The 24,963-nt window shown below is 40.9% G+C and overlaps 2 protein-coding genes and 1 long non-coding RNA gene across 9 annotated transcripts in view; 2 read left to right on the top strand and 1 right to left on the bottom strand.

Moving 5' to 3' along the window:
• Positions 1-2,708, top strand: part of LOC148141119 (uncharacterized) — a 79,417-nt gene extending 76,709 nt beyond the window's left edge. Inside the window, exon 4 of the long non-coding RNA XR_015752806.1 lies at positions 2,561-2,708. This is a non-coding gene — a long non-coding RNA (uncharacterized LOC148141119). The remainder of the gene's footprint in view (positions 1-2,560) is intronic.
• relch (RAB11 binding and LisH domain, coiled-coil and HEAT repeat containing) overlaps positions 1-24,218 on the bottom strand; it is a 91,682-nt gene extending 67,464 nt beyond the window's left edge. For all 7 annotated transcript variants that reach the window (XR_015752805.1, XM_043719605.2, XM_043719607.2 and 4 more), the window contains exons 1-2: positions 23,799-24,218; positions 6,994-7,083 (exon numbers count right to left, since the gene is read on the bottom strand). Coding sequence is in view for 6 of the 7 variants with exons in the window: in XM_043719605.2 (XP_043575540.2) it covers positions 6,994-7,083; positions 23,799-24,213 (505 nt within the window). In the remaining variant the exon portion in view is untranslated. The remainder of the gene's footprint in view (positions 1-6,993; positions 7,084-23,798) is intronic.
• pign (phosphatidylinositol glycan anchor biosynthesis, class N) overlaps positions 24,140-24,963 on the top strand; it is a 115,413-nt gene continuing 114,589 nt past the window's right edge. The window contains exon 1 of the mRNA XM_043719611.2: positions 24,140-24,697. The gene's annotated coding sequence lies outside the window, so the exon portion shown is untranslated. The remainder of the gene's footprint in view (positions 24,698-24,963) is intronic.

Genomic DNA, 24,963 nt, shown 5'->3' with positions numbered 1-24,963 from the left:
CCAAATGTCTGCTCACCTATTCTACAATGTCATTATTGAATATTTGAAATGGAACTGCATAATATTCTTGTGAGAAGTCTTGGGAGAGTTTGCTGTAATTGAAGTGTTTAAATAGATGCAAGTTATTAATTGCTTCTGGTAGCATTTACCCAATTTTCCTCAGGTCAACTTTAATGAACAGGAAGGTTATCAGTCCTGCTATATTCCTTATACAGTAGGAAAGTTGCTGGCTGGTTGAGTCAACAATGCAACTTTAGCATGAAATTACTCATTTTAGCCTCAATGCCAAGAGAATTTTTGGAAATCTTTCTCTTGAACACACACAAGGTAAATAAACCAACAGCAGTGCTGTTTTCCAAGGTGTGAGTATTATCTTAATCACACTGAATAAACAATGACACTGCAACACTGCCGTCAATGACATAGTTTTGGAGATTGAGAAGTTGGAGTTAGTTTGATTGGAGTTTGATGAGAAATGGTGGGAAGGAAAAGAAGGTGGACAGGGAGTAGAAAATATTGCAGCAGATTGGAGTACAGATTGGTAGTGGCCAACAGAGAAGTTGTAGTGGAGATAGGTGAAGAATTAATTTGCTTATGTTTCTACAACACCCTCGAGTAGTCCCTTTAAAGGTGCATTGTTTAGGCTATGGTCAAACTGCAAGACTATTTGGAGCTTGCAAATGCTCCAGCCAACATCCCATATATTTTGTAAGAGTCCTGAAGCATATGTAGGACTCTTTCTGACATATTTAAATATCATGATGAGAATCAATATGGTAGTAGTTATGTTGCCAGTTCAGACTTAATACAAGTCCTTTACATTTACATTTGAAAGAAAGGTGAAATGCAAACTATTTCTGACTATTTCATGATTGTGGCCCAACTGTCGGGATGTCTGATTAGGCCCACCACATAAAATGAAAGACACCTCAATCCTGAATTAGCTCAAATTATTGCCAAGGTGAAATTTCAACTTAATCAAAACTACCCTAAAGTAAGTAAAAATACTTTTTATATCTGGAACATTTCAAAGTTTTGAAATTTCTTGTAAAGTTTGCTTTGATGCAAAGTGCCATTGATATATGCTGACCTAAGGAAATTTCATACCAGGAGTCTCTTAACCTAAAGGGAAAGTAATTCACTTTTTCTTTTACTTTCATACTGGCATTCATCACCAAAAGTTCTGAATAATAAATATCCTTTAAACTCCTTTCATTAATATTGCAAGTAATTTACCTTTTATTTTGCTAGTTGGAATGGAAGAGGGTTTGAAAAAAGATGAATTAATTCTCAAAGTTCAAATAAATTTGTCAACTTTAAAGATTAGATTAGTTAATTTTAACTCACTACTTGGTTTAAAACAGAATATTTCCAATTGTCAAAATGTTTTATATGTTTTCTTTTCCATATAAGAAGTAATTATGACGAATGCACTATCATATGTGTTTGACTGGGAAACGTGGGACTGCAAGTAAATTTGTACTCAAACTGCAAATGCTTCCAATATTCAGAGAGACAATTTCCTACAAGAAAACGCAAACTTGCGTTTGGTGTTTTTCACAGCCACAGGGTATGTCAATGCTTTACTGCCAAGGAGGTTTTTTTGAAGCATAGTCACTATTGCAATGCAGGCAACTTAGAAGTCAATTTGTATGTATCAAGCTCTGACTAATACAATATGATAATAACCAAATAGTCTATTTTTATGATGTAATTTGAGTGACAGATATTGGCTAGCACACTAAGATAACTTCCTTACTCGTCTGCCAAGTAGTGCCATGGGATTTTTCTTTTGGTTGACTTGACAGCAGAGGGGACCTCAATTCAGCAAAAAAAGCAGCACCTCCAATCATGCAGAATACTCTCAGTATTACAGTAGAAGCTTTTGAATTTTGTTCTTAAACCCTGAATTGGGATATGAATCCAAAAGCTTTGACACAAGTGAGTGTTACCAACTAGGATCAGTGACAGCAATCAGGAATCTGGATTCCAGTTCTGTTTTTCTTTTAGCCTTAGTAATCTGTTAGTTTAAATTATTAAACAGATCCACAATTTGCATATACATCAATTAAATAGCAACTTGGAAATTGTTTTATGCTGTAACTGAATGACTTTCAAGAAAATCACTGAATTAGCAGATTTACAGTTGATCTGCCACGAATTCTTTTGTTGGAATTGAAAATTAAACTAAAATGTAGAGATTAAAAGAAATGCTGTTTTATTAGTAATAGCAGAGTATATGAGGGAACCTGCATGCTACACTGTTCGTTTACCTTCCCTCAAGCCCCAAACCTGATGCACTGCTGTATGGAAGCAATGAGTGAGGCAGCTGCTACATGTTGGGTATGAGTTTTGGAACCAGAACAACAGACTGCAGTTGGTCAATTACTGTCTCAGTGCTTCCAAATAAGAATTCAAGTAGTATTAAGCCTATGGAAGGTCATTCCCCTTCCCCGTATCTTAAATTCTAAGTAGTAGTATAAAATTCTATAAAATTACAATGCTGAACAAGTAGATATTTTTGTAAATTTAATTTTTTACTATTGTCCCAATAATGCAGATCAACAGTGCAGGACAACTAATTCAAATGGATGCAAAAGGAAAGAAACTACAGAATTTCACAGATGGAGCAGAATATAATAAATAGCAAGGTTCAGTTTCAATGAACTACAGGCACAAAGAACACAATACTTGTGAAACAGAAAGGGATCACGTGAGATCAGGTTACAGCAACAACTCAGCACTGATAAGTACTAAGGCACCTTTATGCCTATGTGCTGGTTTAAACATGGCTTCGTTTCATGTATGCCTTGTGAAATATATCTTACTCTGCTGTTCATTTGACTATGCTAATAATAAATATCAACAGTTAAAAAAGACCTCAGGAAAAAAGTAGTACCAGTCATTTACATCACACTATATTAGATCGTTCTTTATGTCAGCCTGTGGAAAAACACAAACTGCACCACCATGATTATGATTTCTGTGCTATACATGTACATATTTCTTACAATGGACAGGTTTAGACTTATACATAACATGCCCCAAGTGAATTCTAAACATGCAAAATAAATCTGACAGAAATGTCAGGCCTATAGCATAATTTATGCAACCTTCTAATTTGTCTACAATTGCTCTAGACAAGAGTTCAAAGAATGCCACATGTGCAAATGTTTCCATTTGGAATAGGATTCAGGTTCAATGCTCAACAGAAGTATAGAAATTTAGAGAGATATGCTAAAAATAAAAAGCGCCTACCTTGAACAAAAACATTTCGATAAATATAGCTTTCCCACAGAGCTGCTCTCATTCATGGCACATAACCAAATATAAAGGTAACCAAAGCTTGAACAACAATGGCCTTTTGAGCTTAGTTCAGGTACTTTTGTGATCCCACGATATATATCTTGTATTATAGATCATTTAAAGTTAACAGCTTTCCACCCACTCTTACCTCCCCGCACCATAATCGCATACTGACAATAAACAAGGTGAAAGCAGAAGACACTTTACGGGGAGTGTGTGTTGCCACCAAATTATTAGAATGTGCGCTCTTGGTGGTGAAAGTCTCCATCAAATTTCACATTCCTTGTACCATCTCTCCTCTGCTGTCCTCATCAGTCAAATGGAACAGTCCAGCCAGCAAGACTGTTCCAGTGCTATTGCCAGCATTGGTAACACTTCTTCCTTGCCCTCTTGATTCCTGCTTACCTCATTTGGATTCCAAAGCCTCATGCTATTCAATTATTTACCAGCCATCATGCCAGCACAGACTCTCTTGGAAAATGTTATAAGCAAGCTGACTGGACTTCACACTACACCCAATTTACACAAACACTACCAGCTCGAGGCACTGGATTTCAGGTGGTTGGCAGCGTAAGGTATTCCTGATGAAGGGTTTTTGGTTGAAACGTTGATTTTACTGCTCCTCGGATGCTGCCTGAACTGCTGTGCTTTTCTAGCACCACTCTAGTGTAAGGTAAAATGTCTTAATTCACTAAATGCAGTCCCAAAACTAGATGAAAGTCAGGATTAGGGAATCCTTGCAGTTCAACCTCACAGCTCCAGCCAGCTGCGCAAGACCTACCCATCAGGAACTCAGGCTGCTACACTAGGTGTCACACGGCATAACAGGTAAACTATATTAACTATATAATCTATACTGGAGAGCAAGATTAATCCAAAACTCATTTTAATTGGAAAAGTAATACATCCAGTTGTGAACATTCTATGCAGTTGCAGCCCAGTTGCAGTTTAATGTTGAGAAATGTATGGTTATCCACTTTGGTGGCAAGAACAGGAAGGCAAATTACTATCTAAATGGAATCAATTTAGGTAAAGGGGCTGTACAGAGAGATCTGGGTGTTCTTGTACACCAGTCAATGAAGGTAAGCATGCAGGTACAGCAGGTAGTGAAGAAGGCTAATAGCATGCTGGCCTTCATAACAAGAGGGATTGAGTATAGAAGCAAAGAGGTGCTTCTGCAGCTGTGCAGGGCCCTGGTGAGACCACACCTGGAGTACTGTGTGCAGTTCTGGTCTCCAAATTTGAGGAAAGACATTCTGGCTATTGAGGGAGTGCAGGTTCACGAGGTCAATTCCTGGAATGGCGGGATTACACTGAAAGACTGGAGCATCTGGGCTTGTATACCCTTGAGTTCCTGAAGAAGGGCTTATGCCCGAAACGTCGATTCTCCTGTTCCCTGGATGCTGCCTGACCTGCTGCGCTTTTCCAGCAACACATTTTCAGCTACCCTTGAGTTTAGAAGACTGAGAGGGGATCTGATTGAGACGTATAAGATTATTAAAGGATTGGACACTCTGGCAGCAGGAAACATGTTTCCGCTTATGGGTGAGTGCCGAACCAGAGGACACAGCTTAAAAATACAGGGCAGACCATATAGGACAGAGATGAGGAGAAACGTCTTCACCCAGAGAGTGGTGGCTGGGTGGTATGCTCTGCTGCGGAGGGCAGTGGAGGCCCACTCTCTGGATTCATTTAAGAAAGAGTTGGATAGAGCTCTCAAGGATTGTGGAATCAAGGGTTATGGAGATAAGGCAGGAACAGGATACTGATTAAGGATGATCAGCCATGATCATATTCAATGGTGGTGCAGGCTCAAAGGGCAGAATGACCTACTCCTGCACCTATTGTCTATTGTCATATGCAGTGATTTTGTGGTATGCGGAGCTTTGTAAATGTCTTCAGTTACACTCACCGACAGCAAGCTCATGCAGGTTGTGTTCAAACTTAAATAATGAAATCAAATAATAGACTGAAATTCCTATTCAGAACTATTATAGCTTTCTGCCTGAAGGCGATATTATTCATGTGACAAAGATTATTGAACTTCCTGTAATTTGATGCAAAGTATTGGCCTTAACTTGAGTGAAAAAGATGAAGTGGAACATAGCAGCTGTCAGCTATTCAGATTCACCAATGACACACTTCACTTACAACTTATCAAGAAGGCCTTGAGCAGTAGAAGTCAGTGAGTGTGTACTGTCGACTGGCAATTCAATTCCATAATGTGTTTCACTGTGAAAGTAAATGTAGCGTCACTTTAAGACTTCCATACTTGAAAGGTTAAATTTGATTTCTTGAACAACATGAACAAACGTCTGGTAGGGATTAAGGAGGAAAATGGAATGTTAGCGTCTAAGATGAAGTATCTTAAGTTCCAGACCAAGATACTGCTCCTCTGTTTGGGAACAAAATACACAATGTTTGGCTGGACAAATTCTTATTTATATTATCCTGCAAAGAAACCATCAAATTAGTCACACTGTTGTCAGAAACTAATCTCTCACTAGTTGAACCCCAGTTGTACTCCCATTAAATGTTATAGTACTTGACATCTCAAAAGGATGAGAAAGAATTGGTTACAATTAACATAAATTACAACTTGCACAATTCAGCAATCTTGCTAAAATATATAAAGAGATGCCTGTCCATAAGAACATAGGAAATAGAACAGTAGGTCATTCAGCCCTTTCAAGCTGCTCTGCAATTCAACATGATCACAGAAATATTCAATAAATCCAAAGCACTGCATAGAACCTGGAAACATAATTCCTTACTAAACACGTCTGCGTTGTTCCCATTTACATCCAAACAAGCTAAAATGGAAATGAGCTTCACTTTAACACTGAATGCGAATATCTAATATATTAGTTGAATGCACTACATTCGAAAACATACAAACATGCTGCACTGTAAAGATGAAGAAAACAATTCTTATGCTCAAATTTTCCAACTATTCCTTCCTATCGATGTTATAATTGTCACAGTTTATTTTCCAATCCATGTGTTTATTAATTGGTAGCACCATACCCCTAAAATTTAAATTACGTTTATACTAGACCTTTACTCAAATGTCCTGCAACAAATGAATGTTTCTTGAGGTGTACGCACTTGCACTAACTTTCTTTCAATGGCAATTTCAGACCTTTTTCTATTCACAAAACCAAATGCTCTTTGTTTAACTGAAAGAAACAAGGCTGGAGACAAAAAGTATCGGTCAGTCAGTTCTCCTCTCTCAGATCTAGCTGCATCAGTTAATGACAGAGCAATAGCAAATTCCAAGTTGAAACTAAAATATTCAAAGCTTTCCTAGTCAAGCCACCATCTCATGTGGTTTATTTTTAGTTTTAAACACTAACGACTGCCGATTTTTATTTTCACATTGTAGTTAAAGTCTGAAAGGGAAACATTCATAATAACATTTGTGAATAGCAGTCCTTTTTATAATATGAAAAGGGAGAACACAATTTCTGGGGGTGGGACGGTATTTATGACAATTTGTTTAACTTGTGGTCAAATAGAAATCCCTTCACCAAATTTCAGGGTAAAATTTGTAAAAAATAAGAGATTTGTCCAGTCTAAATAGGACTTGATCACATAAGTTTGCCACATGTACAAAGAATTTGAAAAGGTACACTATCAGAGAAATATTGTATTAGTTTATGCCAAGACATTCAAGATGATGCTTACCTGCCACCCGTTCATCAGTCTCCCGATTACCATCATCAGAATACCGAGCAAAATCCAAAGAATCTAATGTGCTTATGCTGCCAGCTCGATCTATAAAGAAAAAGGATGGGTGTTAAAATTTAACCTCCCATTATCTTATTGAATTCTCCAATTGTATCTGTGATTTTGTAATTTGCACCAAGACTGCGTTATATTACGTTATTGGTCTGTAGCCGGGAAGTAGAAGCAACAAATTGTAACTCCAGGCAATAATGATACACTGAAGGGGGAGCGAAACTCCATTCACTTGGCAACTATTTTCAGGGTTTGAAAGTTTAAGCACAGCAGGAAACAGTTATCAGCCTTGGGAAGCTAAGACTGGATTCATTTTTGGCATGAAACCAAGAACTGTGACCATCTCAAATTTGGTGAGGGGGCACAACCTTTTGAATTGTCTCAATTACATCAATAAATATTACCCCAGGAGGAAATGAACAGTCATTTATTATTTGTACAAAACCAGGCACACGAGTCTAATTTGTAAAATACTAGCCAATTTCCCATGACACTTGTTACAGTGAGTAAAGTCTAAAATGGGGGAAAACTGAAGGCAGATTTCAACACCAACACTTGCTCAATTGCACCAAGGAAAAGGATAGCTCTTTTTGTTTTTAATTTGACTATTCATAAAAATTCATTCATAGATTATGGGCCAGCATTTATTGCCCATCAGAAGATGGTGGTGAGTTCAATGGAACTTGGTAGCGCCATCGCATTCAGTACTTCCACGCTTATGCTTAAATCTATCCGGACAAAGAGAAAGAAAGACTCCAAGTGTCCTTTGTGAGAGAAACTTGGATCCAATCCAAAAAGTCAACTGCACAGAATTATCTTTAATCTTGCATTCATTGGTAATTAGACAAGCTTCAAGATGTTTGTGTAGGAAATGAATAAATGCCACCAGGGTAAAGTAAGGGGTAGTTCTGAGAGACTGGGGCTGAAGTACACTGTTTTATAGAGAAATAGCAGCTTCACATTGGTCCTGAGGAATGAAATGCAAGATTGGGTTCAATGTTCTCTCAGCTGACAAGTCTAAGGAAAAGGATAAATGTTAAATTAATCGCTGATTATAAAAACAGTTTGCTAATTTTTATCAAGAGTTTCAGTGGTTCAGCACTGACAAGGAGACTTGAATGAACTGACATTTATTTGTTTTCATTAAGTACTACTTCTCACGAAGCCATTACTGTGTCTAAAAAACAAAAAAAGGTAAAACAAAGATCACAACACCCAGGTTATAGTCCAACAGGTTTGTTCAAAAGTACAAGCTTTCAGAGCACTGCTTCTTCATGAGGTAGCTAGTGGGGCAGGATCATAGGACATAAAGTTTATAGTAAAAGATCAAAGTGTCATAGTCATAGAGTCACAGATGTACAACACAGAAACAGACCCTTCGGTCCAACTCGTCCATGCCGACCAAATACCCCAATCCAATCTAGTCCCACCTGCTAGCTCCCAGCCCATATCCCTCTAAACCCTTCCTATTCACGTACCCATCCGGATGCCTTTTAAATGTTGCAATTGTATTAGCCTCCACGACGTCCTCTGGCAGCCCAAATAATCCAATTATTCCAAGCTTGCTACAACTAATACAATGTACTGAACAAATCTAGATCATTGTTAAGTCTTCAATCGCTTAGAATGGGTTACAGGTTTTGATTCATAAATATGCAAGTCCCAGAACTTCTTTCAGTCACATTCCTAAGATAATTTAAGGCTTTATATAAAAAAAGTGACATCTCAACTCAGACAACGTATTAAAGATGCGAGGTTAGAGTCTGCCTGTATTCCAAACTTGAGTCAGACACATTCTATTTCCAAAATAGGAATTTATAAAATGTCACATGGACTGACTGATGACAGATTGTGCGCTTTTGAACAAAATAGAATGTACCTGCAAATATAAATCTGCAAATGCAAATAGATGTGCATCCGTGAGAGGGGGAGAGAGAGTGCATGCACCTGTGTGAGAGTATGAGAGGGGAAATGTGTGCGCGTGGATGGGTATATGCCTGTGAGAGGGCGTGCACGTGAGTGTGTTCGTGTGTGTATCTAAGAGAGAGCATGTGTATGAGAGAGAGTCTGCGCGTATATGTAGAATATATATATGTAGATCACCTGTAGTGTGACGCGAACCCAAGATCCCAGTTGAGGCCATCCTCATGGGTATCAAACTTGTCTACCAGCCTCTGCTAGCCAACTCTGTATTGTTGCGTATCCTGAAGTCCGCCTTGGAGGACGGTCACCCGAATGTCCTTAACTGCTGATGCGTTCCCCAACTGATAGGGAACATCCCTGTCTGGTGATGTTTGCACGGTGTCCATTCATCCGTTGTTGTAGCGTCTGCTTGGCCTCGCCAATGTACTATGCCTCAGGCATCCTCGCCTGCAGCTATGAGATAGCCATTTAGCCGAGTCACATGAGTACCTGCGGCGCACGCGGTGGGTGGTGTCCCTACATGTAATGGTAGTATCCATGTCGATACTAACATGACTTGCAGTGGTCGCCATGACAACATAGACCACAACACCATACAACCCTGTCATGGCGACCACTGCATGACATGTCAGTGTTGGCATGGATGCATGGACACCGTGCAAAAATTGTCAGACAGGGATGTTCCCTCTCAGTCGGGGAACATATCAGCAGTCAAGGACATTCGGCCTTGGATCTTTAGGTGACCATCCTCCAAAGCGGACTTCGGGATATGCATCAATGCAGAGTTGGAGAGCAGACGCTGTTAGAAAAATTTGGTACTCATGAGGATGTCCTCAACTGGGATCTTGGACTCATATTACACTACAGGTGACCCCACCACACTATACACACACACACACACACTCATGCAGACCTCTCTCATACACCCTCTCTCTCTCAGACACACACACCCTCTCACATATACTCAGTCACGCTCATGCTCACACTCTCAACTCTCTCCCGTACACACACGCACATACACAAAAGTCTATGGGGTGAATTTGTATGTGCAGACGCTTCTATTTTGTTCAAAAAGCACACAATCTGTCAGCAGTCAGTTCATGTGACATTTTACAAATTCCTACTTTGGAAACAGAACCGGTCTAGCTCAAGGTTGGAATACAGATAAACTCTAACCCTACACCTTTAATGCATTGTCTGAGTTGAGATGTCACTGTTTTGTAAATATAAAGTCTTCAGTTATCTTAGGAATATGACTTGAAAGAAGTTCTGGAATTTACATATTAATGAATCGAAACCAGCAATTAAAGACTTAACAGCAATTGTGGTTTGTTCAATACTTTGCATCAATTGTACGACACTTTGATCTTTTACTATGATCCTGCCCCACTAGCTATCTGACGAAGAAGCAGTGCTCCAAAAGCTTGTACTTTTGAATAGACCTGCTGGACTAGAACCCTGGTGTTGAGATTTTTAAATGTTGCCCACTCCAGTCCAATGCCGGTACCTCCACATCACAAAAACTAAAACGGAGTAAAAAAAAACATAAATATACTTTTGTAAAAATTTGCTCCTCACAACATTAGTCATTTTTATACTTCTCTCATGTTTGTCCACATTTCCTTTCCTTATGTCTATACTCACCAATTCTGGCTAAAGTAGCAAGATAGATATCAATTTTCCAACTTCTACCAATGCCACTTGTTACCTCACCTCAAGAAGGTGCACAGGATTAGCCTAGGCTAACTACTTACACAACATTTGATTTCAGGAGCTAAAGTAGAGTGGGATTGTATTCAAATAACGACCAAAATCACCGAGTGGTGAAAATAGCCTCTATTCAGCAACTGCAGTAGCATAGTTCGAGGTGACAATGGAATCCCAAAGTACAATTCTTACAGTAGCCTCTTTGTACACCATTCCTACACACATTAACATTCTACTATTATAGGGTTACATGGCTTTATCTATTGTACAAAGAAGTTTGGAAGCAGGAGATCATTTAGACATTTGTTAAGTGCTGGCTGCTAAGAGTGTCCAGTCTGCTTGCATAATTAAAAGGTATTCATCCTTTTATCTTTTAAGTTCATAAATGCTAGTAACTGTTAGTGAAAGTGTAGGCCTGTATATCTAAATAAGTTAGAAATTATACATATACATTATTCTTTTATTAAGGATTTTAAACTGATTACCGCAGCTGGGTCGAGAGATTTTATTTACTATTTGCCGTTTTGACAGTGCTCCTTCATTCGTGCAGTTTTACGGAAGCACTGTTTTGACGGCAAAGGGGATAGCGGCTCTGTTTAATATATAGTAGTTGGGGAAACTGAAGTTCTGTAATCTATTCAGGTCCTGAGTGATGGTTGATAAAGGCTGATTAATATAATAATAATGTTTCCAAAGTTTTGGTTGAGTCATGTAGACACTACATTAGGAGGGTATTGTTTTGAATACGTTACTATATTGACACTTACTCAGGAGGTAGTTTTTGATGTAGAAATAGGCCTAAACAAGATTAGAGTGTGGGGCTGATAAGGATTGAAGAAGCACTAATGGGTTGAAAGGGTTTTTTAAAAAGAGATGAATGAATGAAAATGCATTATAGTAAATACAAGGAGTTCTGAATGAGTGAATGAATGGGAACTCAGGTTCAGTAAATATAGTGAGCTGGTAAAGATACCTATGATACAATACCTCACAGTACCCAGCCTCTGTAATACCATTTATATGGGAGAAATGGATGCAGAGCGCAGAGAATAATTGAAGTGAATTTTTGCTTCATCACTCATGATATTTAAACTTTATTATGCAAGCATGATAATTCAAGAGTCAAGTGTGACATCTGTCAAATTCTGAGGCACTACAGTTGGAAGCGACTGCAGAGTACCTACCATTAGCTTCCCAGCATCCTTCATGTTGCCAAAGCAACATTATCTGACTAGGAAAGGTAAAACAGATACAACACTACAAATGGCACATGCAAAGAATACAGATTCTGTAAAGTAAAACAGGAACCATTCCACTGAAACTATGCCTCCCAAGGTGAAGCGGGAGGGAGAAAGTGAGGACTACAGATGTTGGAGAGTCAGAGTCGAAAAGTGTAATGCTGGAAAAGCACAGCAGATCAGGCAGCATCCGAGGAACAGGAGCGTTGACATCCTGGAGGGCTTCTGCCCGAAACGTCGATTCTCCTGCTCCTTCAATGCTGCCTAACCTGCTGTGCTTTTCCAGCAACACATTTTTCAGCTCTGATCTCCAGCATCTGCAGCCTTCACTTTCTCCTAGTTGATTGAAGCCCAGGTTTGCCAAAGGAAACCAATGTAAAAAGATGGAGGTGCTGGTGTTGGACTAGAATCATAGTCGTAGAGATATACAGCACAGAAACAGATCCTGCAGTCCAACTCGTCCATGCTGACCAGATATCCCAACCCAATCTAGTCCCACCTGCCAGCACCCGGCCCATATCCTTCCAATCCCTTTCTATTTATATACCCGTCCAGATGACTTTTAAATGTTGCAAATGTATTAGCTTCCACCACTTCCTCTGGCAGCCTATTTGGGGTGGACAAAGTTGAAAATCACAACACCAGGTTATAATCCAACAGGTTCATTTGAAAATACAAGCTAGCTACCTGATGAAGGAACAGCGCTCCTAAAGCTTGTATTTTCAAATAAACCTGGTGGGCTATAACCTGGTGTTGTGCGATTTTCAACATGTAAAAAGATGAGAACTCTTCACGTCTTCCAGTGACCTTAAATGCTTTGATGTTGCAAAAGGCTTTCAGTGTTTTGTTTAATTTGGTTCTTGTTCAAAGTATGAAAATTCTGTAGTAGGGAGATCCCTTGGGATTGAGGAATGCAACAGCTCTTTCCCATAAAGGGCAAGTCATCGTAATTCCCATATACTACCTAAAAGTGAAAACTCCACTGTCAGACTTCTTTCAACTTCACATTTGAGAAAATATTAAAGTGGCACAATTTTAAATGCTATATAAGATACGTCAGAATCAGAAAAATGACTCAAGCCAATAGATGAAAGCGAGGACTGCAGATGCTGGAGATCAGAATCAAGAGTGTGTGTGTGGTGCTGAAAAAGCACAGCAGGTCAAGCAGCATCCAAGGAGAAGGAGAATCGATGTTTCTGACAAAAGCCCTTCCTGATGAATGGCTTTTGCCCAAAACGTCGATTCGCCTGGTCCTCAGATGCTATGGCGCTTTTCCAGCGCCACACTCTTGACTCAAGTCAGTAGGTGCCAATTTGTTGCCATACATGTGGAAGGAGAGTATAGTTATGATGACTTTTGCAGTTAATAAAGTGTATGCACATTATGTAAAATATTATCATTGGAGATCAAACTAGTAGAAATTTGAGCAGTGAGGAGAGATAGTGGTGTCATGGTAATGTTCCTGGATTGTTGATCCAGAGGTACACTCATGCTCACGGACAGGGGTTTAAATCCCCCTGTGGCAGCTGATAGAATGTGAATTCAACTAATAAACCTGGAATGTAAAATCAGGATTAGTAACGTTGTTGTAAAAAGCCATCACATTTATTAATGCCCTTTAGGAAAGTAGGTGTACCAACTTTATCCAGTCTGGTCTATACGTGACTGCAAACTAATCATAAATGAAACTAATAAATTGAACAATTCAGGCTCAGATCTTACCTTAAACCTATACCCTCTAGTTTTGGACTCTCATACCCTGGGAAAAAGACCTTGGCCTATTCACACCCCTCATGATTTTATAAACCTCTACAAGGTCACCCTTCAGCCTGCGACACTCCAGGGAAAACAGCCCCAACTTATTCAGCCTCTCCCTATAGCTCAAACCCTCCAACCCAAGCAACATGCTTGTAAATCTTTTCTGAACCCTTTCAAGTTGAACTACATATTTTCTATTGCAGGGAGACCAGAATTGAATGTAATATCCTAAAGGTGTCCAAATCAATGTCCTGTACAGCCGCAACACGACTTTCCAACTCCTAGACTCAATGCATTGACCAATGAAGGCAAGCATGCCAAACACCTTTGTCACCACCCTGTCTACCTACAACTCCACTTTCAAGGAACTATGCACTTGCATGCCCAGGTGTCTTTGTTCAGAACCACTCCCCAGGATCTTACCATTAAGTCCATCAATCTTGCCCTGGTTTGCCTTTCCAAAATGCAACACCTCACTTTTATTTAAATTAACTCCATCTGCCACGCCTCAGCCCACCAGTCCATATGATCAAGTTCCACTGTACTCAAAGATAACGTTTTTCACTGTTCACTTCACCACCAATTTTTTTCTTTCCTTCCATTGGTGAGTTGGTTGAGTTTTTGTTTCAATCCAACAGTCTTTGCCCCTCTTCACAATCTAGCTGCTGTTGATGGAAACAACGACACTTATGCTGATTGCTCAAGCTTAGAATCAGGATGCAAACTAATGAACCGTAGACAACATGCCACAGGTGTTGCCACTGTCGACTGAACAACAACCCAACGTGTATTGCTGCCATTACAGGAAAGTTTAAAAAGACAGTAGAAGGAATAAAAGTACTATAATAGAGTAGATTAGAATATCTTTTATTGCCACATGTACTCCAGTACAGGAGCACAGTGAAACATTTTTACAATGGCTGCCTTTAAAAGGCACCATCTGAGATAAAAATACCTAGGTACAAATGTTGGATACAAAAGAGGATTAAAAGGAAAAGTCGTAGCATTACAACCAGTATCTATAAAATAACTTAGAAATAAGATATTTATAGCTGAATTAAAGGATTTACATTATAGTCAAGTAAAGAATTTCAGCTAGCAGCAGTTCAGCACATGGTCTGATCACCAGCACCAGCCAACAACTGACCTGCTCCGCTCCAAGCTTCCAGTCTGGTCCTCACTGGCACTCAGCTGCAACAAGCCAAGTTGTACCATCCCAGTACTTGCCTTGCCCCGTGGGCAGCCATGGTACTGGTGTTGCCCCTCAGGCAGCCCCACTACTCGCCTTGCTATTCGGGCAGTCCTCGTACACTTGTTGTCCCTCGCACAGCTCCAGGACATTCCAGTGGTTCTCAGCTCTCTCGATGGGTTCTCACACTCCCATCTCCCACGAGGGACAGACCCAACAACATGATTCAATTGATTGGAATAAATATATGCAGCTAAATAAGATTGCTGTCCATTTGTACAGCAGAATGATAAAGTCTTCCACTAAAGAAAAGTAATATTTATCTTTAACTGCATGAAAAATCTGGAGATTTGATTCAGTCCATTCTTGATGGTTATCCAGAATAGGTAAGAAATGGGTACACATCTAAAAGACTTGGTTGGCTTCAGGTGAAAACAACATCAAATTTCTCCAAACGTATTTTGTGGAATATTTAAAAGTATACACGAGCATGGGAAACTCAGCAAGAATACTGAGCCTCAGTCACATCATTGGGGCAATGAATAGCTCATTAGCAAAGCAACTTTTTTCACATAAATCAAGAGTTCTTTGGAAGGCAGATCTGGAATAGAAAGTTACGGTCTTGCACTGACAGAGATCTCCATTTGAAACAGCTGTTTAATGGTTTTGTGAAGAGTACAGCATTTGGAGATTCCGACCAAATATTGATTTTCATTTTATCTTTTCCCATTTTATGGACAGACCATGTATTGATTTGATTTGATTTACTGTCACATGTACCCAAATACAATGAAAAGCTTTGTTTGCGAGCAGTACAGGCAGATCATAATAAACAAGGACATACAGAAAATTGGGTGAAAAAAACTTGGACAGTGAGGCATACAGGTTACACCACACAGGATATGCTTGAGACAAGAACAACATTAATAAGATCAACATTATTGAAGTTGGAGAGTCCGTTTAGCAGTCTAATAATGGCAGGGAAGAAGCTGTTCTTGAATTTGTTGGTGCGTTTGTTCAAGCTCCTATATCTTCTGGCAGATGGAAGTGGTTGTAAGAGAGCATTACAGGGGTGGGATGGGATCTTTGATGATGTTGGCAGCCTTTCTGCAGCAACCTCTCCATGGATGGGAGGTTGCCTTCCCTGATGGTCTGGGCCATGCACATAACTTTTGGTAGTTTCTTACGGTCCTGGGCAGAACAGTTGCCATTTCAGGCCATAATGCACCCAGATAGAATGCTTTCTATGGTGCATCTGTAAACGTTGGTGAGGGTCTTTATGGAAATGCCAAATTTCCTGAGCCACTTGAGGAAGAAAAAGGTGTTATTGTGCCTTCTTGACCATTGCTTCTACGTGGGAAGGCCAGGACAGGTTGTCATTTCCTTAACTCTTAGGAACTGGATGCTCTCAACTCTCTCAAACTCCGCTTCATTGATGTAGATGGAGACATGTTCTCCTCCTTCCTTTCTGTAGGAAATGACCAATTCTTTAGTTTTGTTGACATTGAGAGAGGGGTTGCCATCATGCGTCGAGGCCTGTGCCCGAAACGTCGAATCTCCTGTTCCCTGGATGCTGCCTGACCTGCTGTGCTGTTCCAGCAATAAAGTTTCAACGTTGCCATCATGCACCATGTCACCAAGCCGTCTATTTCCTTTCTGCATTCTGACTCATTGCTGTGTGATATCCGTGGGGTCATCAGCATACGTGCAGATGGCAATCATTCGATGTACAGGGAGTAAAGTAGATGGCTGAGAACACATCCTTGCAGGCCTCCTGTGTTGAGTGTTATCGTGGAAGTGGTGCAGTTATCTGCCTTCACTGATTGTGGTCTATGGGTCAGGAAGCTGAGGATCTAGTTGCAGAGGGTGGAGCTAAGACCTAGGTCTCAGAGTTTTGAGATCAGTCTGGAGGGGATTATGGTGTTCAATTTGGAGCTGTAGTCCTGGTTATCTGGATGTTCCAGGGATGAGTGCAGGCCTAGGGAAATGGCATCCGTTGTGAACCTGTTACATTGGTAGACACATTGCAGTGATTCGAGGCAATCTGAGAGACGAGAGTCGATATTGAGGTGTGTGCCGAATTGAGCACCTTACTTAATCAAAGTTCTTGAAAGTAGGAGTTGCAGGTAGATAGGACAGTGAAGTTGGCATTTGATATGCTTGCCTTCATTTGTGAGTACACAGAATATCAGAGTTGGAAGATGGCATGGCAGGTGTACGCGATATTGGTTAGGCCACTTTTGAATACTGCGTTCAATCCTGGTCTCCCTGATGTAGGAAGGATGTTGTGAAACTTGAAAGGGTTCAGAAAAGATTTACAAAGACGTTGTCAAGGTTGGAGCGTTTGAGCTAAAGGGAGAGACTGAATCGGCTGAGGCTATTTTCCCTGGAGCATCTGATGTTGAGGGAGCGACCTTACAGAGGGGCATAGTAGGTAAATGGCCATGGTGCTCTTCCACAGGGTAGCGGAGTCCAAAGCTAGAGGGCATAGGTTTAAGGGGAGAGGGAAAAGATTTAAAAGGAACCCAAGATAATTTTTTTCATGCAGAGGATGGTGCGTGTATGGAATGAGCTGCCAGAAGTGGTGAAAGCTGCTACAATTACGATATTTAAACAGGCACCTGGATGGATATATGAATAGAAAGGGTTTTGAGGGACATGGACCAAATGCTGGCAAACGGGACTAGATTAATATAGGCTATCTGGTCGGCATGGACAAGTTGGACAGTTTTCATGCTGTACAGTTCTAGGACTCTACATAAAGCACTGGAGAGAGTGCAAAGCAGATTTACTACAATAATTCCAAAGAATGAAGGATTTTAGATACAGGGAAAGATTTTGCTTAAATTGGACTTATTTTCCTTGAAGCAGAGAGGATCAAGTGGCGACCTTATTGAGGTGTCAAAATGTAAACAATTTTGATGCAGTAAAGAAAGATTTTCTGTTTCTATTAGTTGATATGTCGGTGTTTAGGGACCACATTTCAAGACTGCGTGCAAGAGAGTTAGGAGTGAGATGAGGAGAAACTTTTTACTCATTATTAGGATTTGCAATGTGCTGCCCGGGAGAGTGGATTCCACAAGTGATTTCAAAAAAAAAAAGAGCTGGATATATATTTGAAAATGATGAATTTAAAGGGCTATGGAGATAGAGTTGGAGAATGGGACTAGCTGGTTAGTTCTTTTGGGAGCCAGTACAATATGATGGACTGTATTGTAAAATTGTAGAATTCTACAATGTATAACAGTACAGTCCTCAATGTTGGGCCAGCTTTTTATCCTACTTGCAGCTCAAACTCAATTCCCCTGCTAATGAAAGCCAACACACCATCTGCTTTTAAAAACCCTCTCAACTTGGGTGGCAACTTTGAGGGATCTATGGACAGAGACCACAAGATCCCTCTGTTCCTCACACTGTCAAAAATCCTGCCTTTAACCCTGTATTCAACATTCAAATTTGACCTTCAAAAGTGAATCGTTTCACACTTTTCCAGGTTAAACTCCATCTGCCACTGCTCAGCCCAGCTCTGCATCCTGTCAATGTCCCGTTGCAACCTACAACAGCCCTCCACACTATCCCCAACTCTTAACCTGTGTGTCATCAGCAAACTTACTAACCCACCCTTCCACTTCCTCATCCAAGTCATTTATAAAAATCACAAAGAGCAGAGGTCCCAGAACTGATCCGTGCGGACCACCACTGGTTGCTGAGCCACCTACATCTGGTCTTCTATGGGCCAGCCAATTCTGTATCCAGACAGCCAGATTTCCCTATAATCCCCTGTCTCCTTACTTTCTGAATGAGCCTACCATGGGGAACCTTATCAAACACTTTACTAAAATCCATGTATATCACATCTACTGCTCTACCTTCATCGTGTTTTGTCACATCCTCAAATAATTCAATAAGATTTGTGAGGCATGATCTACAAAGCCAAGCTGATGATCTCTAATCAAACTGCGGTTTTCCACGTAATCATAAATTCTGTCTCAGAATCCTCTCCAATACTTTGCTCAGAACTGACATAAGACTGACTGGTCTGTAATTTCTAGGATTATCCCTATCCCTTTTCTTCAACAAAGGAATAACAATTGCCATCCTCCAATTATCTGGCACTACTCCAGTGGACCATGAGGACACTAAGATTATCACCAAAGGCACAGCAATCTCTTTCCTCGTTTCCTGTAGTAACCTAGGGTATATCTTATCTGGCCCAGGGGATTTATTTATCGTTATGTTTTTCAAACTTTTCATCACATCCTCCTTCCTTACATCAACCTGTTCTAGTATATCAGTCTGTTTTACGCTGCCATTAGAAATGTCAAGGTCCCTCTCAGTAGTGAACATGGAAGCAAAGTATTCATTAAAAATCTTTCCTAACACCTCCAATTCAAGGCACAAATTCCCTCCACTATCCCTGATTGATCCTAGTCTCACTCTGGCCATCCTCTTGTTCCTCACATAAGTATACAACGTCTTGTGGTTTTCCTTAAGCCTACCCGCTAAAGCTTTTTCATGCCCCCTTCTAACTCTCATCTATTCTTCAGTTCCTTCCTGGCTACCTTGTAACTCCCTAGAGCACTATCTGATCCTTGCCTCCTCAACCTTAAGTAAGCTTCTTTCTTCCGCTTGACGAGATGTTCCACATCCCTTGTTACCCAAGGTTCCTTCAATCTACCATCCCTTCCTTGCCTCAGTGGGACAATCCTGCCCAGCACTATCAGCAGTGCATCCTAAACAACCTCCACATTTCTGTCGTGCATTTCCCTGAGAACATCTGTTTCCAATTTAGGTGCCCCAGTTCCTGCCTAATAGCATTGTAGTTCCCCCTCCCCTAATTAAAATATGTTCCCATACCGTCTGCACCTATCTCTTTCCACAAGTACAGTTAAGATCAGGGAGTTGTGATCACTATCACTACAATACTCCTTGCAAAACTCACACCTGCAACTTTAGCAACACAGTGCTCCAAGATTTAGCTGTTTATTATAACTCCACAGAAGAGGTCAACAAAATAAAACACACTACGGATGCTGGAGATCTGAATCAAAACCAGAAACTGCTGGAAAAACCCAGCAGGTCTGGCAGCACCTGTGGAGACAGAAACAGAGTTAACATTTGAGGTGCAATGACAAAAGAATGTTAACTGTTTTTTTCTCCCCATCTGTTAAGTTTCTGCACTTTCTGGTTTTGCCACAGAAGTGGCAAAAAAACTGTAACTGCCCAATTTAAAACATTTTTACTTCATAGGCATCATGATGCATTCACACCTCAGAGATTCAGCATGAAGCATGACTGTCTTGCCCATAAGCTAATCACAAAGCATAAATAAAGTGTGAAGGCTTAAACACTCTCCTCCACTTCATTCCAGTCAAGGTTCAGGTGTTTGCAGCACGGCTGCAATGTGAAGCAAAAAGTGCTTTGCAGTGATACTGCTTGCAATGAAAACACATTATTCATTCTGGATTTTTAAAAAATGGGTGTTTAAAATTGTTTGAAATTTGAGTCTAGGGAGATTATCTACATGGTTTTCATTCACTACCTTGATCAGTGCCACTCTAACCTTGTCTCTGTGTGAGACACAAGAAAAAAAGTACATTTATAAAACACATTCTCACATCCTACACTTCCCAAAACGTTTTACAGGCTTTTACATTTTTAAAAAATAGCTAACAATGTGAGGTGATTTGTGCACCAAATCTGACCAGCAGCAACGTTCAGCCAATCTACTCTTGCGTGGTGCTGGTTGAGGGGTAAATGTTATCCAAGGCATCAAGAGAAATCTCCAATTCTTTTTCAAATATCCAATCACTGACATCCAGCATCAGTAGGCATCACAATTTAACATTTTATTTGAAAGACAACAGACAGGGCAGTACTCCATCAACACTGCACCACAGTGACAACCAAATGTTGTCGTCATGTTTCTGGCATAAGCTTTCAAATCCATTACTTTTCAACTTGTGAATGTCAGTGCTGAGCTGAGGCAGAAACCTTAAAATCATGGTAAAGAACAAATGCTATTTCGCACAAACCTATGTATGAAGGGCATGTTATTAGCAGCACTCACAACTGCAATTACATCTCTAAGCAGAAAAGGAGGCATAATTCATGCTTAAATAAGAATTCAAAAGGTTTCTCAATAAACTAATTAAAATCAGCAATAAACTAAGCAATAAAAAAAGTGAGCTTATAATGAGATTTGGGAACTTTTCAGTCAAAGCTCATCAGGTTGGATAATTATTTTTAAAAATTGAAAATTAAAGCCTTGAAATTAAACCAAGCTTTTTGAAACATCTTTCAAGATACGTAAAATGGAAAAAAGAAGGGCAGTCATTAAAGATTCTCAATTGTGACTTAGTCAAAGATTTTTAGAAACATCCTGCCCTAAAACCACTAATGTCGGACCTTCCAACTGTAATTGTAACTTAGAATCAAATAAAATAAATGAAACTGGAGCTAATATTCAATGGATCAGAAATTTTCATGCAAGCATGCAGATACAGTCTATTCTATTCACTACATTTAAATCAAAATAAAAAGCTTTCACAATAATGGAGAAATAAGCACATTAATTTTATCACAAAATCAACTTGGCAGGTGTAATGTTTCACACAGATCTTGTTTCCATCTGCTAACATGCATGATATGTACCAAAGCTGACAACACAGGTTGTTAATACAAATAAGTAAAGAAAGAAATTAAGAATGGGCGACATGTAGCTGCTGTAACATCATCTTACAGCCCCTTTAACAAAACACAATATGCTTCACACGATCATAAACCAAACCACTGAGATATTAAGGCAGATGACCAAAGTCTCAGTCAAAAAGTAAAGTTTTAAAGATGCAGAAGAGGTTTGTGGTGAGAATTCTGAAGCTCAGAGCTCAGACAGCTGAACCCAAAACAATAATTCACAGGTTTTGTGATTGGAAAGTACAGAGTTAAGGACAGTTACAGTATTGAAAACAAAATTTGAAAACAAAGGTGACAATTTTAAAAGCTAGGCTCTCTTTATTAGGTCAGTGCAGGTCAGTGAACACAGTATCAAGTGATTGGGGCTTCAACACAGCCAGAGTTGAAATGTGTGGTGCTGGAAAAGCACAACAGGTCAAGCAGCAACCGAGGAATGCCATTCCTGATGAAGGGCTTATGCCTGAAACATCGATTCTCCTGCTCCTCAGATGCTGCCTGACCTGCTGTGTTTTTCCATTGCCACACTTTTCGACTGATTTCCAGGATCTGCAGTCCTCACTCCTCCTTCAACACAGCCAACACAGTTTACAGGTAATAAAACAGAGACTCTCTTGGAGCAGTGTGGGCTTGTGGCGCAATGGTAGAGCGTCTGCCTCCAGATCAGACAGTTGAGTGTTCAAATCATGTCAGGCTCACTGAAGCTCAATTTCTGGGGCAGCACGGTGGCTCAGCGGTTAGCACTGCTGCCTTACAGCACCAGGGTCCCAGGTTTGATTCCAGCTTTGGGCGACTGTCTGTGTGGAGTTTGCACATTCTCCCTGTGTCTGTGTGGGTTTCCTCCCAAAGATGTGCAGGTCAGGTGAATTGGCCATGGTAAGTTGCCCATAGTATTAGGTGCATTAGTCAGAGAGAAATGAACCTGGGTGGGTTACTCTTCGTCGGGTCGGTGTGGGTTAGTTGGGCCAAAGGGCATGTTTCCGCCCTGTAGGGAATCTAATCTAATCTAAAAAAAAGGTGTAAAAGTCAAGTGCAGAAGTAGTGATGAACATTTCAACAGTGAATAAGACAAGCCTGGGACACAGTTGAGGATTTTTAATGGGGTGGGCAGGTCATCTTAGTGATGATGTGTATATGCAATAAGAAGTCACATCAGGGTAAAACATTGGACTGATTAAGTCTCAGATATTTGCCATGAAGGGAAAATTTTGGTAAAATGGTGGTAGGACTGAGTCTAATGATAGCAATGCTCTTAATATTTAATTGAACAAATTATCTGTTCATCCAGTTCTGTACGTCAAACAGGTAGTCTGGTCATTTAGAGAGTGAAGGAATGAGAGAGGTTCAGCTCGTGGCAGCAGCATCCCTGAGGAAACAGATTTCTGACCACTTACAGACAGACAGCATGTAGTGCCTGAAAATAGAATGAGGTGCTCTAATGCAAAACAGCAAGTCCGGAAGCCTTTTCCCCAAATTGCCTTGTGATCACAATATGGTACATTGGTTGGCATTCATACGCGTGAGTGTCATACTGACTGCCGCAAACAGGAAATTGATAGAAAACAAAACACGATGCTTCCAGCGAACATTGCTATCAGACATGAACCAGGGAATTATAACTCACAGTATACCTGCTCCTGCGAATATTCAATATTTTTCTTGTATGGCCAAGACGAAAACGAAATTGATACCATAAATGATTCATATCAATAATAATTCTAACGATTTTAGTTACTGACAGGCATTACAAGTACGTTTGTACAAATTTCCCTCTAGTCCGAGCCTCAGTTCCATCTATCCGTACTTCGCTGTTATGCACACCACAACGATCATTTTAACGTGATTTAAGTGTTATGCATTACGTTCCTTCAAAAGCATATTGTTCTCGAACTCAACCTCCACTACTTACAATGCAATCCCATACTTGTCAAAAATAAAGAGACTGCTGGAAAAACGCAAAACAGCAAATCTAGCAGCATCTGTGGAATGAAAGCAGAATTAGCGTTTCGCGTCCAGTGGCCCTTCTTTAAGGAAGATCACCGGACCCGAAACGTTCATTCTGCCTTCACTCCACAATTATCATTCTGCCATTCCCACCAACCCTGCTTCCTTAGTCTCATTACTGCCGCAGGTTTCAATACCATTTCACTTTCACTTCAGACTGTGCCTCCAATTCCCAGCTCAGCCCCCAGTACCCACCCTCTGTGTCCCCAGTCCCTGCAGGTGCTACCTCTACCACTCACTGAGTTGCCCGGGCGCGGGAGCCAGGTCCTTGGGGGGAGTGGACGTGTGCCTCTCGAAATTGCCGGGGTTGGAGAAGTAATCGCGGAGCCGGGGCAGCTCCCTGCCTGCTTCCTGCAGCTCGGTGTGGAACTCCAGTGCGGTGAGGATGTACTGGTCCCGCAGCAGCTGGGCCGCGATGGTATCCAGGGGAACGCGAGGCGGCTCTGCCCCCAGCGGTAGCCCGACCGCCGTCTCCCTCAGCCCAACACCGGCGTAACCGTAACCCGCCTCCTGCTGAGGTGACAGGGGCAGCGTGGGGATGTGAGCGGCAGGGAGCGACGGGCCCGGCGCACCGACATCTTTGCCCCTCCGTGATCTTCTCTCAGATTCTTCATCCGAGTCGCTGAGGAAAGGATTGACACTAGACGCCGCCATCTTGCTTCTCGTCTTCCTGGTTGTAATCTCGCGATAGCAATACGGAAGAAACCTACGGCCTGCCTACTCTATCTGATGATTGGACAAGAAGGCTGCCCACCCATAATAACTGACAGCAACTTACACCAATAACAACTAGGATAGACCCGTCATGGGATAGTCCCGCCTACGAAACCGCGGGGCAACTGCGCCTGCTCATGGGTGTCAGCAAGCGCAGCCTTTCAACAGCATTTATGGAGTATTAATAATTACAGAAAACGTGTAGTTTTCTCCTTTCCTCAGCTGGCAAAAACTTTATTATTTTTATAACTCATTGATTGCGGCTGTTGAAGGAGGCAAACTTGACATACGATGCAGAGGGTCAAAGGTCGCAACTGTAAAGCGGCCGCGCAGGCGTAGTACGCCGCATTGACCGAATCAATGTCAAGCGCTGTCCGTTTCCCATAGGCGTGTTTCCAGGCATTGATGCGCATTAATCATGCAGGTAAATGTGGAAATGAGTGTGTCTTGCTTTGAAATAACCTGACCTATGCTTTTGGATCTAACTTTGTTGAGGGGAGAGGGGGAGTCAGTTCGATTCTAGTTCAGACAATGGAGAGTGTCTGATCGAGTGCAGTCCTGATCACTATCCCCCCACACACTCACATACACACACAGCATTAATCCCCACTCCCCAGGATTTACCCACCTCTTTCCCCCAACCAAGAATTTACTCACCTTCCACCCAGGGTATAATGAGTGATGTGCCAA

Source organism: Chiloscyllium plagiosum, unplaced genomic scaffold (genome assembly GCF_037043375.1).
Source record: "Chiloscyllium plagiosum isolate Xiang-an unplaced genomic scaffold, Cpla_swu_hap1 HiC_scaffold_34, whole genome shotgun sequence".
NCBI lineage: Eukaryota > Metazoa > Chordata > Chondrichthyes > Orectolobiformes > Hemiscylliidae > Chiloscyllium > Chiloscyllium plagiosum.
The sequence above is the reverse complement of the archived record's forward strand: the minus strand, read 5'-3'. Positions and strand labels throughout refer to the sequence as shown.